Raw genomic sequence first — 19,314 nt, 5'->3', positions numbered from 1 at the left:
GTCCCTGGGATGAAGCCCACTTGATTGTGGTGTATAATCTTTTTAATATGTTGCTGTATTCAGTTCACTAGTATCTTATTTAGGATTTCGCTTTTGTGTTCTTGAGAGATATTGGTCTGTAGTTTTCTTTTCTGTGTTATCCTTACCAGGTTTTGATATCAGAGTAATATTGGCCTCCTAAAATGAGTTGGGAAGTATTGCCTCCTCTTCAATATTCTGGAAGAGTTTGAGGAGAATAGGTATTAAGTCATCTTTGAATGTTTGGTAGAATTCACTGGTGAAGCCATCTGGTCCTGGACTTCTACTTTTTGGTAGGTTTTTATGATTGTTTCAATTTCCATACTGCTGAACGGTCTATTTAGATTTTCCAGTTCTTCTTGATTCAATCTAGGAAGGTTGTATTTTTCTAAGTACTGATCCATTTCTTCTAGGTTATTAAATTTGATGTTATATCTTATTCATAGTGTTCTTTTATGATCTTTTGTATTTCTACAATCAGTCGTAATTTCCCCTCTTTCATCCTGATTTTGATTATTTGTGTCCTTTCTCTTTTTTCTTTAGTGATTCTAGCCAGGGAGTTGTCTATTTTCTTAACCTTATCAAAGAACCACCTTCTTGTTGTATTTATTTTTTTCTATTGTTTTTTTTGTTTGTTTGTTTGTTTTCAATTTCATTTATTTCTGCTCTAATTTTGACGATTTCTTTCCTTCTTCTGACTTTAGGCCTCAATTACTCTTACTTTTCTAGTTTTTTAAGATGAAGGCTTAGGTTATTTATTTGGGCTCGTTCTTGTTTTTGGAGATATGCCTGTAATGATATGAACTTTCCTCTTATGACTGCTTTTGCCATGTCCCAAAAGTTTTGATATGTTGTACTATCATTATCATTCATTTCTATGTATCTCTTGATCTCTCTTTTTATTTCTTCCCTGACCCAGTTATCCTTCAGTAGCATGTTGTTTAATCTGTATGTATTTGTGGTTCTTCCGGCTCTCTTTTTGAAGTTGATCTCTAGTTTCAAAGCATTATGATCAGAGAATATGGTTGGCATGATTTCAACCCTCTTATATTTGTTGAGGTTATTTCCGTGTCCCAGTATGCGGTTGATTCTTGAGAGTGTTCCATGTGTACTAGAGAAGAATGTATAAGCAGTTGTTTTGGAATGGAAGGCTCTGTAAATGTCAATTATGTCCAGTTGGTCTAATGTGTCATTTAAGGGTGTTATTTCCTTATTGATTTTCTGTTTGGATGATCTGCCCATATCTAACAGTGGGGTATTGAGGTCCCCTACTATGATAGTGTTTTGGTCTGTTTCTCCCTTTATTTCTGTTAGTAATTGCTTTACCTATTTTGGGGCTCCCTAGATATTAATAAGAGTTATGTCTTCTTGGTGCATAAATTCTCTTTATCATTATGAAGTATCCCTTGGTATCTTCCTCTACTTTTTTTATTTTGAAGTCTATTTTGTCCAATATTAGTACTGCTATATTACTCCTGCTTTTCTCTGAATGCCATTTGCTTGAAATATCATTTTTCACCCTTTCACTTTGAGTCTATATTTGTCTTTGAAGCTGAGATGTATCTCTTGGAGGCAACATATGGTTGGGTTTTCTTTTTTGATCCATTCTGCAACTCTCAGCCTTTTTATTGGTGAGTTCAGTCCATTTATATTTATGGTGATTATCAAAATATGAGGTCTTCTTATAGCCATTTTATCTTTTGCTTTCTGGTAGCTCAGTGTTTCCATTGATTCCTTGTCCTTGTGTTTCTGTTTTCTTTATTTTTGTCGGCTTTTGTGGTTTTTGCCTCTGGTTCTTCTTGTTTTATGTTATATACTTCAGTTCTGAATCTTTAGTGTATGGTTATCATTACGAATATATAAAGGATAGTTATATACATACAATCATCCATTTTCTTCTGCGTATGCCTTATTTCCTTTTCCCTTTGTGAATTTGGATCTTTGAATCCTCCTCTTTTCAGTCATTGTTATCTCAGTTTGTCTCTATGTATGCTGAATGTTCATTACTATCTTGCTATAGCAATTCTCTTATTATTTAAGCTTATAACGCCCTGTTCTTAGTAAGGATTGTACTCCTCCACTTCCTGTAGTACAGGCCTTGTAGTGGAGAATTCCCTCAATTTTTTGTATGTCTGGAAAAGTCTTAATTTCTCCTTCATATCTAAAGGAGAGTTTAGCTGGGTACATTATTCTAGGTTGGTAGTTCCTTTCACTTAATAGTTTAAATATTTGATTCCGTTTCTTTCTGGCTTGTAAGGTTTGCACTGAGAAGTCCAATGATAATCTAATGGTTTTCCTTTATATGATACCGTCTTCTTTACCCTGGCTGCCCTGAGAATTTTGTCTTTGTCACTGAATTTTTATAACCTTAATACAGTGTGTCTCAGTGAAGGCCTTTTTGGGTTGAGATAATTGGGTGTTTTATTGACTTCTTGAATTCCAAGCTCCAGCTCATTCCTTAGATTTGGGAAATTCTCATCCACTATTTGTCTGAAAATGCTTTCTAGTCCCTGCTCCTTTTCCTCGCCTTCTCTAATGCCCATTATTTTTATGTTAGTTTTTATCTCTGAAAGTTCAATTTGAGTCTCTTTTTGTATTTTCCTTGCCTCTACTTAAAATTTTCAATATATGAAATACAGTTATAATAACCATTTTAATATGCTTGTATGCTAAATCTAATATGTGGTTTGTTTCTTGCTTTTTTGCACACCTATTAATCACGACTGGATTCTAGGCATGAATTTTACTTTGTTGAGTGCTAGATACTTTGTAGTTCTATATGTCATTTTGAGCTTAGTTCTTGTACATAGTTAAGTTACTTGGAAACAGTTTGATCCTTCTGGGTCTAGCTTGTAAGATTGTCAGGAGGAACCAATGAGGTGTTCAGTCCAGTACTAGTTATTTCCCACTATTTAGACAAGGCCTTTCTGAATCCTCTGCCCAATGTCCCATGAATTAGTTTATTTTCCAGTTTAACTGAAGGGAACTTTTATTTTTCCTGCCTTGATGTAATCTCCAAGTATTGTTCCCTCTAGTCCATTTAGATGGTTCTTTCTCGAGTAGTTTCCTCACTTGCCTGAGCTGATCCATACTCTTATCTACTAAATACCTGAGGGGGCAGGCACTTCAGCGTTCAGGATAGGCTCTGCTGATTCTCATGGGCTGCCTCTGTGTGACCCTCTCCTCTCAGCTCTCTTCAATCAGAGAGTTTTCTAGACTCTACCTGGATTCTTCCTCTCTGTGTTGCGGCCTAGAATCCCTCCTAAGACAGTACACATGGGCAATTGTAGTGCCTACCTGGTGTATTATTTTCCTTTCCTAAAGCTTGCGTTTTGAACACTGTTGTCCCATATGTTTTGTCTCTTTTACTTACTTGGATATTTTGGGCAGGAGGGCAAATCTGGTCCCCGTTACTGTGTCTTGGCAAGAAGCAGTAGCAGAAGTTCTCTTGAATCCCAATGTTATCACTTTTAATGAAGAAAATATGCTGATTTGGTGTACTTAACAATAAATATGGGAAAGAAAATAAAATATAGAAAGTAATGACATGTAGGCAGCACTTTTTTGGCACTAAGTACTGAGTTCTTTGCTTGAAGCAGATTCTTCCATGGTGGCCTTGAGTGTGGCAGATGTTTTGCTGCTTCCAGCTCTGCCAGGAATCCAGGAAAACTCCTATAATTATGTAGATGAGATTCTGGAATTGAAGGAAATCTAGCCACCCAGCTCTTTTACCTTAATGGGAACTGAAATACCTATAAATTTAAAAAGGAGTGCTCTCTCTATATACCAGCTATAATTTATGTCTATCAACACTACATCTCAGTGATTTGTCAGCCAAAATGTATAGAAATTTGATGCTCTAGGTTTTTTTAAAAAAATAGTAAATGTCACTATTTTGGAACGAAAATATTACCCTATTCAGTGGTTCAAAATTTCCACTGGCTTTACAATTATAGGGATAAATACTGTCTTTCATGCTTCACCAAGGCAAAGTTGCTTGTCTGTAGAATATTTATGAAAATCCTACTCATTTATTTACTCTGATGATAATCCCAAAAGTAAAAATACCTGTGTACAGAAGTCTCATTAAAAATTTACCTACATTTTTATCCAGCATCATAACCAAGAAACCTTTTACAGAATAGTATGAATATGGATTAACCCACATTACTATAATGTAGATAATTTTTTTATGGTTCTTAGTGTTTACAAAGAATTTTTTCCAATAAATTACCTCATTTAATCCTCACATGATTTGGGGGCATCAATTTTAATTATGCTTATAATATAAAATTTCAAAGATATTGAAATGTAGTAGCAGAAAGTATTCTTATTTTATCATGCGAGTCTACCTGTATTTAAAGGTGAGAATTAATTTATAGAGTTATTTTTAAGAAATTAATTTTAAAATTAAGTTAAATTACTTCTCAGCATATATAGAGTTTAACTATGTGTCAGTGCCTGTTTAGATGTGACATTGCTTACATGCTTTCAATGGTACATTATTTTTAGTATAAGTTACTGTCTATTTTTTTTTAAGTCATGGTCATTGAAGAGAAAAATAATTCAACCTGGTTAATTGAAAATTTTTATTTATTCCTTTATATACCTCTCTTGGTAAAAGTGTATCTTAAAAAGACATACTGGTGTTAAGCCCTTCTACTTATAACTTATATATGAAGTAAAATAAGTGATTACCTACATTTCATGTAGTTTGCAGCTTCAAAAATATTATGAATTAAGTTGCTGATAGTATGTACATTGATAACCACCTTAAAAACCATTTTGACATTATCTACTAAATATATAAATGACTCAGCCATTTTACTCCTACGTATACCCAGAAAAGTTTAATATACTTATGCATCAAGACATGTACAAACATGCCCACTGATGCTTTTATTTTCAGCAACAACACAAATGCCATTAACAATAGGAAGTGACCCAGGCAGGGTTCAGGGGGTCTTAACTGCCTTAAAATTGAATGCAAAATTTTATAGTTTGGTATATTTGTACATTTATCTAGAGAAAGAATATATAGGTAGAAAAACCTAAATTGTAAATTTTAGTTTTGGACCTTCCACAGGAAAAGTTTTATTTTAGCTATATCTGCTAAGATAATTCCTCTAAATCTGCCCAATCTATATACTTAATTCACAAGAAGTTTCAACATCGTGGGGCTGATATTTGCTTCTTCTCTTTAACTCATGGCACAAATTTCACATTTCTAATCTAATAATTTGACCAGTACAATAACAGAATAAAAAATATGCAGTTTACAAGTCAAAGAGTAATTTGTATTCTTTAGAGATCAAACTTTACTAATCTTTGCAAAACAAGAATTACTTTTTATTTAGAAATAAAAATATTTTTCCTGTAAAAAACTGTGATAATACTAAGATTATTATCCTATCCTCTACATATGACAGTTACCTCTCACCATAAAAGAGAAGTAACAAACCTCAAAACATCAGCATATTTTTTTAAAAACAGTAGAAATGAAAAATGCACTATGGTATATTTTACCGTGAAATATTATAAAGCAGTGAAAATGAATTCACTGCAGCCACCTGCAACAACATTGTGAATGAAGCCACAAACAACAGAGCATATACTGACTTATTGTTTTTTTTTATAAAGTCCAAACATAAGCAACAATAAATGATACTGTTTAGGAAAGCATATTTAGGTAATAACTCTAATAAACCATGCAAAGAGTGAGGCTGTGATTGCCACTGTGAGCAGGAGATCAGTTACCTTGGTGAGGCCAGAAGGGATGCTGTGAATAGAAGGGGCACACGAAGGCTTTTGGAGTGCTGGCAGTGTTTTTGTGTTTGACCTTGGTTGTTACACAGCTTGTCTTTTAATGATAATGTATTTATCTTTATCGTTTTGTGTGCTTTTGTATGTATGCTGTCTTTCAAATAAAGATTTTAAAATAATGTGGATCGTCACCACTGGAACATATAAATTTCATTTGTATAGATATAAAATATATCCATACCCTCTATAAAGAAAGAAACAAAAACAAATGTATCTCTTTCATCTGAATGTAAAGCTAATAGGTATGTATATAAGACTATAAAAGGCAAAGAAATTTATTTTTAAAGACAAGAAGTTGTAGATTTTAGGAATAAAAGAAGAACAGATACTGATTAAGCCCAAAACACTTAAGGTTTTGAGAAAAATTACTAAGTGGAGTAAAGGAAAGGAGTGTTTCAAACTGAGATTTTAGGACTAGAGTCTTTGTGCTAGAGCAGCTTTGCTAATATTTCTAGAACATTATAAATATTTTGAGATTAGGGCCATGTATTATCACATATCTGCTCTCCTCAGCACGTGGAGTCATACCTTGAAGGCAAGTATGAAATGTAGGTGAAGAAGGAGTATTAATATTTCACAATGGTGGTAGTAAAGTCTACTGGTGAATAGCATAGATTTTTGAGAAAAATTATCTGGGTTTTAATTTCATTTTACCACCTGTGTGACTCTGGGCAAATTTTTTACATTTTCAACGTCTGGATTTTCTCATCTGTAAACAGTTATGATAACGGTAACTATCTCAGAGGGTGAGATATTATATATAAAATGCTTAGAAAAAGGTTTGGCACAAAGTAACTAATCTACAGATGGGTGGACGTGCTAATTGTTGTCATCAGTTATCTTCCTGAAGTGCTGTTTGTCCAAACTTGTATTACTGAAGTTTACATAAAAGAAAACTCTAAAAATTATGAACCAATTTGCAGAATGCAAACAATGAATTTTAGTTTGAGCAAAAGCCTGAGGAGCACTCGTATGTCAGTAATGATTTTCACTGTAGATATTTTCCTTGGGGTCTGCTGAAAATAAATGAAAAGCATGACCATATGCTGAAAATTAAAATGTTTATATAAAAGGCAAGAAAGAAAATATGGAGAAATGATATTCTAGTTGACAATTCAAGTAGAATTCCCAGATAAAATACAGGATGTTCAGGTAAATATGAATTTCAGATGAACTATTTCTTGTATTAGTATAGCTAAATATTTCATGGGCACTATGTAATTTTACTTGCTAAATATGACAACCCTGAATATTAGGAAGTCTTTTTGCATTTCAAACCAAGCTAAATTTATATAAGTACATGGCTGTAGCCATCATGTTATATGGTCTGAGTGTTATGGTCTAAAACATAAATTTTTCTTCTGATTTTTGGAATTATTTTTCCAAAATGTTAACAGTAATGAAATTCTAGAGTATGTAAATGAGCTTTCTAAAACGCAGATCTATTCAATTCCATGCTCCCTTTCACACTTCTTTGAATTTTCTATTAACTTCCCAGTACCCAAAGAATAAAGTTTAAACTCCTTAACTTGATTTATAAGGCCATAAAAGTCTGGTCCCAGACGACCTAGTAACCACCATCTCTAGTACTTCCACACACATAATCTCTGTGAGAATCCAGACATTTAAAAGTGCTCAAGTCTCTCAGAAAACATAGTGTTCTTTTATGTTCCTTCTCACTTTAACACATCTAAAAAACTCTTGCTAATCCTTTCAGTACCAATTGAATTTACCTTCTATAAGTAATCTTCCACATCTCCTCTAGGCAAAGCCACCGCCTCTCCTATGATCACAGTACATTTTGTACATAATGATATATGGAACATACTTCACTATATTTTATTATAATTATCTCTCTCCTCAGTAGAATTGTAGAAGGAGAGATCTCTTAAAACAGGAACTATCCTTCTTCACTGATGTATTCAATCACATATTTTAGAGCCTGATTCATAGAAGTTGCTCATCAAAAATTTAATTAGTGAGTGAATGAGTGAAGGCAACCATACGAATTATAGGTATGCTTCCCACATGAATGTGAATCCCACCTCATTTAATTAGTTATGGGTTTCTGATGACTCAATATAGAAAAAATCCAAAATAGTTCATCATTAATATTGACCATTAAAAATAGAGAGAGGTGAACTAATTTAACATGCAGTTGACAGAATGGTTAATTTTGAATAAAGCATTATGAATATGCAAAAATACGTAAATGATACATACCATAGTAAAAGTAGGAAACCAGAAAATTTATGACTTATATATTTAGAGCAAAGAATTATGGGACAATGAGTCATTCTCAGTTCTGCAGAATAATGAGATGTATGTTATTTCAAAAAATTACTTTATAGAGCAAATTATTTGTAATTTTAGATAACTCAAAAGGATTTCCCCCAGTCTGCTAGGCCCCTCCTCTAAAACTCAACATTCTGTAGCCTGCTAGACTGTTTTAGTTTATTGATACTTGGAGTTCCTCTGGAAAACCGTGCGTTCATTCTCTTATTAGAGCTCTTTTCACTTTGCACTCTGATTATTCCTTGTTTATTTACTGTGCCATAAGAGCTTTGAGAAAAGAAAAGGATCATGATACATTAATCTTTGCATTCTTAGTACCTAGCACAGAATAAAGATGGATAGGTGGATGGAAGGATGGATGGATGGATGGCCTGCTGACTTGCTGACTGGATAGATGGACTCTATGTGCAGAGGTTCTACTCAGTGTTCACCAACCCTAGTTACACTGAGAGTCACCTGGATTTCTAAATAAACAATATCACTGCATTCCCTCCACCCAAGTCCATTTAGGTCAGAATCTCTGGCCTTTGCATCCTTGTTACTTGCAATTGAATCGGCTCCAACTCCAGGTGACACTATAAATGGGTTATGTTCACAATTTTCTGTCCTCAGCAGCCCCTCTTAGATCTTGTAGACTCATGCTTATGACTTCTTACATGGAGTCAATCCATCTCATACTTGGTCTTCCTCTTTTCCTGCTGCCTTCTATTTTTACCAGCATTGTCGGTTTTTTTTTAAAGAGCTCTGCCTTCGCATAATGTGCCTGTAAGTAAGACAGCTTTGTCATTTTTTGCCTCCAGCAAAGTTTCAGACTTAATTTGCTTTAGGATCCACATGTTTATCTTTCTGGTGGTTCAGGGTATTCATAGAGCTCTAACCTAATACCATATTTCAAGTGAATCAATTTTTGTTCCTGTAGGTTATTGATATATTTTAAAAGTTCTAACTTTCGAAAGGAGCATTGTTCTAACTCCATCTTCCTTAATAGAGCCAATTTAGAAGTTGACTGGGATACTTGCCTCAATCAAGGAACTCACTGCTATTTTACAGTTGATGATTTCCCAGGTCTCTAATATTCCCAATTCGTTCTTACCGATGAACAAATATTTAATGCAAGCCAAGTTGCTATACTGCATGTCCCCGAGGTAATGTCCTTTGAGATGGTTTGTTTTGGGTGAAAATTTTCACCAGAGTTATTAGTTCTTTTTGGCTTCACTGTCTGTTTTCATGTAGCTTTTATTTATGGATTTTTCAAGACCTCAAATATTTGAGTTAAAGCATTCTCCTGATTACCTCTCTCCCAACTCTTCTTCTGTCTCCCCTGTTTTGGCTTTATAAGTACCCCAGAATAACAATCTTATCTTAATGACTAAATATATGATAAAGGCAAATAAAGCCTTACAGGAATAGTTTTATATGGAAACATCCTAGAGAATTGGAATGTATCTCAATTCTCAGTCTCAAAAGGTTTTTATATTTAAATTGACATCTCAAAATAAATGTTAGGATGCTAGGATAGAGATGTGCAGAGAGTATGATCTCTGTTAGGAAGTGGACATGAGTAAAAACCTCTTGGATTTGGGTTTTTTAATGCTATTGTTCTTGGTAAGTAAAGATTATCAGTAATTTATTATAAAAAGTTTGTGTATGATATACTCTGATTGAAAAATATTGATTTTAATTTACCATTTTAAAATGAATTACTAGTAATATAGCAGAATGCCAAATCAAAATGGATTTCAAGCACAAGTGATTAAAAAAATACTGAACTGGTCTCAGAAATGACTGGGAAATCCTGTAGATACTTCTTTCTGCTTATGACACAATTAAATTCAGTATCTGAGTGGGATAAATGAACTCCTAGAAATTCATCATAATTTGTTCAGTCTTAGAAAAGAAATTGAAAAACCACAGGCTTTAGATAAGAACAAAAATAAAAGGTCGGATTTTAAAAGGCAATCACTCACAGGCAGTTTGGAGAATATTTAATAGCTAATGGGAAGCCCAAGGAAGATGTGTTGTTAAGGATCAAATATAATAGGCTCTTGAAAATAAGTTATTACTGGCTAATTAACAGTCAATAACAATGTTACAGGGAAGAAATATAGCCCAAAGGAAAGGCATAAGGAAATTGAGAAATTATGTCTTTGCAAAGAAAAAAAAAGGTTTTTTATCATGGTGTCCTTTAAATATATCAAAATGAGAGTGATCAACCTGAGAAATGGATGTTCTTTCTTGATGCTCATGGGCATGGGACCTGGATGTTCTTGGGGGATGCAAAGGATCAGAAGGTAGTTTTATTTTTAATTTTTGGGGAAACCTATGTGCTGTTTTCCATATCATTACTCACCATAGCCAAGATATGGAAACAACCTAAATGTCCAGTGGAGGAATGGATAGAGATGTCACACACACACACACACACACACACGAAATATAACTCAGCCATGATGAACAGCCAAAAAATCCTGCTATTTATGACAACTTGGATAAGATCTTGAAGGCATTATGCTAAGTGAAATAAGTCAGACAGAGAGAGACAAGTGGTATAATCTCACTTATATTTGGAATCTAAAAACAGCTCGCTTCAGAGAAATAATAAGTAGAGTGGTCCTTACTAGGGGTTAGGGTGGGTGGGGGGAATAAGAAGTTATTAGGCGAAGGGTACAAACTTCCAGTTATAAGATTAACAAGTATGGGAATCTAATGTCCAGGATGGTGATTATAGCTGATAATACTGTATCACATACTTGAATATTGTAGATCTTAAATATTCTACCCTCCCCCACGAAAAAAAGAAATGGTAACTTTGTGACCAGTTCTTTCTGATAGCAAAAACTCAGGACAGGGTAGACTACCAACACACCTTTACAAATCTGCATAAAATGGGCTAAGTGCAACATAATGATAAAGATAAACAATCTCAATTATGCATATACAATGAATAAATCTGTGTGACTTATTACAACAGAGCAAAGGGCCTGGGAACCTTGTGGAGCACCTCTTTGGTTCAAAGACATTCATACTGTTGTGACCATTCGTCTACTCTCTCATCACTTCCTCTCCGGTCTTTGTTTTCTTCTTCCTTCACCACCCCCCCAAAAGGCGTGTCTTGAGTTTACATCTGGAAATATAGATTAAGCTCTTGATACTGTATCTTAGACTCAGTCAATAGGCAGCAGTTTTATGTGCTGAGAGTGAGGAATCAGGACTTAGCTGGATATCTTGATTATAAAATCCAATTTTCAATGAGGCTGTTTTTTTAAAAAAATAGTTCTTATGAGGCAATCATAGAAGCAAAGACTTCAAAAAAGATGATAACTATTATTATTATAAAGGAACTATAAATATGACCAAGTATGGAAATCCCTATTTTATATTGGGACTGCTATATCGAGTTCTCCTTAGTTATAAAAATAATCTAGTGTATTTAGTATATTTGGAATAGATGTGAACTTTTTTCTGGAAATGATAATATCTAGATCTGTGACAAAGAGAAATATATGTGATTTATCACAAAGATGTTTAATTTTCATTTCATTACATTATGTTCTGTGAACATTTATATCTAGTCTTTAATTAAACATGATTTATTCAAATTGAGGTCTGTTTCCATTTAGATTGCTTGCAGTGTTAATCACAGTGCAAATAGCCTTCACCGCTGAAAGAATTCCTAAATTATACTAATATATAACCACTTCCCTGTAATTTGCATCTATTATGTGAGCCTACATGTTGCTAGATAGGTCCATAGGTAGAAAGGTTTTATTTATTTACTACTAAATTAAAGAACGTAACTCATTTAATGTAACACTTATACTTGTATGAATTTAGATTTAAAGTAGTTCTTTGAGTTAAAAAATTGAAAAATGCATAAACAATAAAAGACCATTCTTTATCGCAAATTGTGTATGGCTATAAAGCATTGTCACTTCAGCAATGCAATTCCAGTTTCTCCTACCTCCTGCTAAATTCTGGGTAAAGGTATAACTTTTTTTTTCTCTTGTTTTAGAATCAGATGTTCTTAATTATAATTTCTTTTTTTTTTTTTTTTTGACCATTGTAGATCTGGACTGATGAACAGATAGAAAGTTTAAAGTTTGATTTGTCTCAATTAGATTCACATTCACATGTGTTAAATAGTATTTATTGTGTAAAGACTTGGAAGATATAAGGAAGCTAAGAATAACAGTGCCTGCATGTCCTTAATGGTATATATTTTAAATCTTGATTATTCTCATGTCATAGACTATGAAAACTTCCTTCTATTAACATTTCAAAGAGACAAGGGCTGGATTTCACTCATGAGGTAGTTCAATCTTAAAATGAGAAAATGCTTAGAGCGCCTTACCTGAGAATTAAAACATATATTATACCAATACATCAAATCTTGTGTGGGTCTCTGTCCTGCCTACTTTTATTTATTTATTAAGTCCATCCCACATATGGCTTTATTAGGTCTTTCTAAAGAGCAAGGGTGCACTCTCCTCTGAAGGTTCCAGGCCTTCAATGCTAAAAGATAAATGTCGATTCCCTCAGCTGACACTAAGGATTCTTCATAATCTGCTCCCCATCTACATCCTCAGACTTGGGCTCCATCCCTCCTCTTCTCACTCTCTGCTCCAGACAGACTGGGCTATTCATGTATCTGAACACACCACCATACAATGAACGTTTCTCTACAAAATTGTGACGCATTCTGGTTCCCTGCTTGGAAATACACCAACATCTCCAGCCTGTACTTATTAATCCTAATTAAACCTTTCCTTCAAGTCCAAGCTTAAATTATTATATTTTCTTTGTGTGGTTTTCAGACATCAATAATAACTTACAAAATAAGGCAGTGCATTCTCTAAAACATGAAGATTTAACATCAGCCATTGACATATTCTTAATTAAAATTTTAGTAGATGTGATAAATGGAAAGATATTATTAGGCATGTTCCAAAGTAGCCAAACATTGACATTGCCTTCCATTCAGCTTGCATAAATAAGTAAACAAACAAACAAACAAATAAACAAATACATGCATACAGACAGACATACAACACAGTGATTTTTGTGCCCCTTTCAAAATTTAATAAAAATAATTTGCATGTTAGTCCAATATAAAATAAGTGAAATTGTGGTGAGTATAGTTAAATGTTACATCAAATGAGAAAATAAATGATTTCTTCCCTTCCTTCCTTCCTTCTTCCTTCCTTCCTTTCCTTCCTTCCTTCCCTTCCTTCCTTCTTTTTCTTCCTTCCTTCCTTTTTCTTCCTCCTCCTCTCCTTCCTCCCTCTCCCTCTCCCTTTCCCTCAACCTCTCCCTCTCTCTTTCTTTCCAGAGAGTTTTTGTGTTAAATATTTGGGAGTCTATTGCCTTTTATAGCATACAGCTATTTTTAGAGACTATCGGATTCTGATTTTATTCTATTATTTGATATTATAAAATACTCAAATTATTTAGCTTCTTTCAGAACACAGTCATGAGATATTTCTACTCTCAAGTTGTGACAGTCAATCAGAAACCCCAAAAGATGGCTTTTTCAGAGAAAGTCATCACCTGCCTAAAGAAATTTAGACCAAAAGTTGACAACTTTGCTTCCAGGAGGAGATGCTATTTAAAGGAAGATGATAAAAGAAAGAGGAAATAGAGATTTTTCTAGTATTTTGCCCCTGTTTTTTCTTGGTGGGGGGAGGAGTAATTTAATGATTAAATTGCTTTATGCACTTCAGAAATACCTTTTGATACATTATAGTGCCTCTGAAGGCACATTAAGCATCTGAAATTAAAAAAAAAAAAGTTCATATTATCTTATATTGTCTACACCACTATTTCTAATCTTTTGTTAGAAATTATTAGGAAACATTTGTTGGGCATTATAGTCTTCCAGCAGGTGTGTGGCCTTTGCAGAGGTACAAAGAACAGTGTAGGACAGGCACTACATTTGTAAAGCTCACAGCCTGACTAGGTGAAAGCGTGAAAGGCATGTAAATAGACAATTCCTAATTAATATAGTTTAAGTCTGTGAGAAGGTTAAAAAAAACAGAATCGTGGGAATAAAGCTAGAGGGGAGTGTATTGGAATACATAATAGGAAGAGAAAGTAACGGGGAGCAGTTTGTGTCCTCCCTTCGCTAGCTCCCACAGAACCCAGCATGGTGTTGTGCTTAGAGGGGAAGATTTGTAAATACCAATGACTGATATTTGACTGAATTAGTCATTTTTTTTTTCACTTCAAATCATATTTGTTATCTGCTGTCCAAAATTAGCACGGAAATTATAATTTGTTGAATGTTTTATATTTCATATGACTTTGCATCAGGTACAATAATGATATATCAAAAGTAAGTCTCTTTAGTCATCCTAACTTTAGAAACCCTTGAATGAAATTAGGAAGTGATCATCATTTACATTTATTATACTTTCCATGTAATGAGCTTTAGCTATTAACTCTAATTTGCTTCTCATCGCATTCATCAAACGCGAACTATTTAGAAACTAAAACATCTCTGTCGGTTAGCATTTTAATGAATTAAGATGAAATGAGACAGTGTTAATTGGCAGTTGTTGCTGCAGGGGAGGTTTCTAGATCTTGTAAGTGATACCAATTCATCCCTCTATCAAGGTTAATTTGTTTGATTTAATTCTAAGGATACACTGAATATTTTCTCACACTATTCATATTTATTTTCAGATTGAACAGTGGTTTAGTTTTGCAGTTTTTTCATTTGGATTCTCAGTGTCATTTGTACTTGATTTAATTTGATTGTTAAAAATTTTTTCATTTTAAGCAGCATTTGTATTACTGACTCAAGATATACACACACATAACATAATAGCATTACTTAGACTTTCTTTTATTTGTAATGCCTAAAATCTTCCATTACTAATCATTTTTTCATCAATGACTCTCTTCCTCTGTCCTTTCCTTTTTTTTCAGACATAAATGAATGTGAAGCTGAGCCTTGCAAAAATGGTGGAATATGTACAGACCTTGTCGCAAACTATTCCTGTGAGTGCCCAGGTGAATTCATGGGAAGAAATTGTCAATACAGTAAGTGTTTGTATACATGTATGTGTATGTGTGTATGTAACTTTTTTTGCATAGCTTCTATTTATTATGGAATCTGGGCTGAAATCAGTGTAATTTCCTTCCAGAGCTTATAATTTATTGAAATGGCACATTTCATATATGTTGTTTTAATGTCATTAATGTACATATGTTCTCCAAGGTAGATCTCAGTGCATGATAGGCACAAGAGTGGTCATCCAGTGGTCTGAAAGGAAAATAATGTCTCCTCAGAGACCCAAGTGCATCTCTCTCCTGAATCCCATTTTGGCTTTTTAGTATGTGTATGACCTAAATTTTCACCAATGGTCACTCTGGCCCAGACAATACATTCAACACACCCTAACCAGATAGCCTCTATCACAAATAAAAAGTAGAGGCAAAGGAGGATTCATGTTGAATCACCATTAATAAGAATTTTACACATAATTTGTCTTCTTGGAGGTAAAGGAGGATTCATGTTGAATTACCATTAATAAGAATTTTACACACAATTTGTCTTCTTGGAAGCCTAAGACATTCTTGATATTATGGGTCAAATGATAGGACAATAATGTAATAATATACCTGAAGTATTTACAAAGAAGCACAAAGCACCCCTCTTTCCCCAAAACAAACAAAGAAAACACCAGAAAAGGGTAGTAACAGTATTACAGTCCATGGGATGAGACCAGAATTGGGCACAAATACCTGCTAATGAGAACAATAACGATATAGCATAACTGTTGAGCATTTACAGAAACAGTGCTACTGCTTCGACGTGCTACTATTAGAGCATCACAACATGATGGCAATTCAGAAGGCAGATGCAGATGAGAATTCACATGCAGAGACTGAGACAGGCTAGGCTAAGTGGTTTGCCGAAGCTTTCACAGTCAGTAACAGAAGCAGGGCTAGATGGGCTCTAGAATCAGGTTTTGTGATTCCCAGTTCAGATTACTTTTCTCTAAATAGAGATATCTCTTTGAATAGAGGTGAATAAGATAAACATAAAAGCACGCTAAAGCTCCTTCTTACACATGCACACACACACACACACAAACTCCTTCATTTTTAGCCATAGTAACAATTTTATTTCTCACTTTCTCTCTTCCTTCCTTGAAATGTTAATTTACAAAACAGGAAAGGGAAATTATTGATTTTATTTGGATTATGTATATAAACAAAATGATCAAAATGTTAATCCGGGGATGCTCATTACCCTTGTCCTGAAAAATTTTAATAAAATAATGAAATTCTGAATATCAAAGAAATACCTTGGATTAGGAAAAAATTTTTCTAAGCTTAAAAATAATTGGAAAAGACACTGATCATGAGTTGAGGATGCTGCAGGTATAAATGGATGGAAGAAAAGGGCAGTCTGAGAAAGCAGGTTAACCATACAACCAAACAGGCCAAAAGCCACCTAGTCGACTAACCTAGCAACCTTTCTATAAAACGTTTAACTGACCACCCACTATGTTAACTTAAATTCAGATTCAACAGATCCTCGACCTACCTTAGGCACAGCTCCTACGTCCTTCTTTACTTTGATTCATGGATCTTGAAAATGGCTGTCCAGTCAGCACTGCAAGTTGTACTAAAAAGCACCCCCCAAGGTTCTGAAAATAAATACTTTATTAGTATGATGAAGAGCAAAACACTGATGGCAGTAACTACTTGACTTTCTTGCAGTGAAAACAGAGATCTGGTGCCACAATAAAGGCAATACTGGAACTTTGGCAGAGTTTTAAACAATGTCTGGACAAGAGCATGTCCAGACGTGGCAAGGCTACTTTTGACTCCTAGGAAGCCTGGTCAGGGAAGCACGAGGAGGTTGAGACCTTTGGGAGAACTGTCTAGGGGACATGTCATGAGAATCTTACTTATGGATGAGTGTCTATGTGAGGAGGTCAAGCCCTAGCTCTTTAAGTAAGCTTAAGAAGTAGTGTCTAAGGTCATAGACAACCTCTTCTCCCAAGAGAGAAGACCTAGGGTTGGAGTTATGTATATGCCCTTGTCTCCCAAACTGACCAGTGAGCAACTAGACAGCTAATTCTTTGCTTACATTTTGAAAACAAAATGGGATCTGGATGTCAACTAGACATTGAAACCAATAACTAAAGCCTGTCTGTTCCCCCATCAGAGATTTACTGAGATCACCACATCTGAAAATACCCATCAGAAAAAAGAACCTGATTAATTATGGAAGGGTATATTGAAATAGACTTTGAATTTAATTGCCACCAGTTTGTGACATGTCCTTCAATCAATTTTTGATATTGTGTTTAATGAAATTTCTTATTTTTTGTTGACTTGGTTTTATATATATATATATATACATATATATATGTATATATATAAATATTATGTATATATGTATATATATAAATATTATATATATATACATATATATATGTGTATATATATATAATATTTATACTGAAATTCAGACATCTCTTTGAACATGAGTGTGATAGTGAGGTGCCTCCCTTACCTATCATATGCTTTGATATTCTCCAACTTCCTCTCTTTATCACTGTGCCCCAATAAAGAGAGTAGACTTACAATACACTATAAAATATGTTCATAATAGGGTACTCATTTTTATTTGATTGCTTTGTGAGAATTTGTAATAAACTGAGGATTCATACTCTCTGTATTGTCTAGGTTTCTCGGGATAGGGTTCTGCTTTTTTCCATGGCTTCTGAAAATTTTTAAAAATTCAGAGTAAGAAAGTACATTTTGCCACAGTGATGATTTAATTGATGATTATTAATTAAATAACTTATATTTTAAGTGAATATTTAGTGAGAGCACTAGATATGTGGAAAAAACACTGGACTGACAGTGTCTCTCTCTGCTTCTTATGATGATTTAATAATTTAATTCTACACATTGAGAACTTAGAGCATTTCCTCATGACAGGGCACATAAAAACACCTGCAGGTTACAGGTGGTGCCAGCTTTAAGCTGACTGAGGTTAGGATCTTCATAGTTAACATGACATAGATTATAACCAATGTGCCAGCTTCTACTCTTTAGTAAGATGGATAAACTTTCTTCTAGGCTTTGTATCATGTCCCTTTGTTTTGGGGTACCATTGTTTTGGCCTCCACCTGTAGTAATGGCAGAGAAGCCATTTGTTTTGGCAGATATTTCAGAAGGGAGAAGGAAAGGAGAATGATGGAGACTAACCACTGGGCCAGTGAGAGGACACTCATACTGAAATGCTATTATCCTTGTATTCAAATGCAAATTGACTTCAGTCTAATTTTGGGCTCCTACACTCATATTTGCTTTTCTTGTCCCATTTCTTTCTTATTTCTACTGATGGGTTAATTAATTTCTGCTATATTTTAAGATGAAATTATCCTCAACATCCCCCATGATAATAAGTAATAGAAGATATTTCAAAGGAGTATGATTGACTAAAACAATAAAATATCTACACAAAAAATAGTAAACTATAAAACACAATAAACTAGAGAAATAGTTATGATAAACATATAAGGCAAGTATTACTTATCCTTAATTGATCATATCTCTCAGTTTAATAAAATTAAACACAACAGAAAAAAAAAAAACAGCAAGAACATGAACAAAACCTTCCCATGAAGAAAACAAATAGTTTAATATTTATCATATCATAGTTGTGTCTTTGGTATTATACTTATAGTTGTGCTTTCATTATTTTTAAAAATAGACATAGAATGTTTATGATTTGAAAATAACTATTATATTTTAAGTGAATATTTAGTGAGAGCACTAGATATGTGGAAAAAACACTGGACTGACAGTGTCTCTCTCTGCTTCTTTCTCTCACCTCTACCCCCCTCATTTCACAAGTGCAGACAGGAAGGTGAATGGCAGAAACAAATGGGAGTTTGAAAAATAGGAAAGGATGAAGCACTAAAGAGGAGCAGAGGCGAACGTTAGAAAGAATATGAAAAAGGAAAAAGAAAGAAGGGAAAGGTGTGAGAGCTGATAACCAGGGCTCCATGCTACCGGTGAGGCTCCCAGGAGGACACACACACACACACACACACACACACTCCAGAAGGAATCTATCATGGGAAGAAAATTGTAAGGCAAAGGAGGTGACAAAAAATGGTTTTTAAAGACAAAATGTCCCCACTAGAT

The 19,314-nt window shown here is 34.1% G+C and overlaps 1 protein-coding gene across 4 annotated transcripts in view; it reads left to right on the top strand.

Annotated features, from left to right (window-relative positions):
- Positions 1 to 19,314, top strand: part of EDIL3 (EGF like and discoidin domains 3) — a 610,996-nt gene that overhangs the window by 446,653 nt on the left and 145,029 nt on the right. For all 4 annotated transcript variants that reach the window (XM_039875013.1, XM_039875011.1, XM_039875015.1 and 1 more), the window contains one exon: positions 15,064 to 15,177. In XM_039875013.1, the coding sequence (XP_039730947.1) occupies positions 15,064 to 15,177 (114 nt within the window). The remainder of the gene's footprint in view (positions 1 to 15,063; positions 15,178 to 19,314) is intronic.

This window comes from Pteropus medius, unplaced genomic scaffold (assembly GCF_902729225.1).
Source record: "Pteropus medius unplaced genomic scaffold, Ma_sr-lr_union100, whole genome shotgun sequence".
In the NCBI taxonomy this organism is placed as follows: domain Eukaryota; kingdom Metazoa; phylum Chordata; class Mammalia; order Chiroptera; family Pteropodidae; genus Pteropus; species Pteropus medius.
Note: the sequence above shows the minus strand (reverse complement) of the source record. Positions and strands in the feature narration are given on the sequence as shown.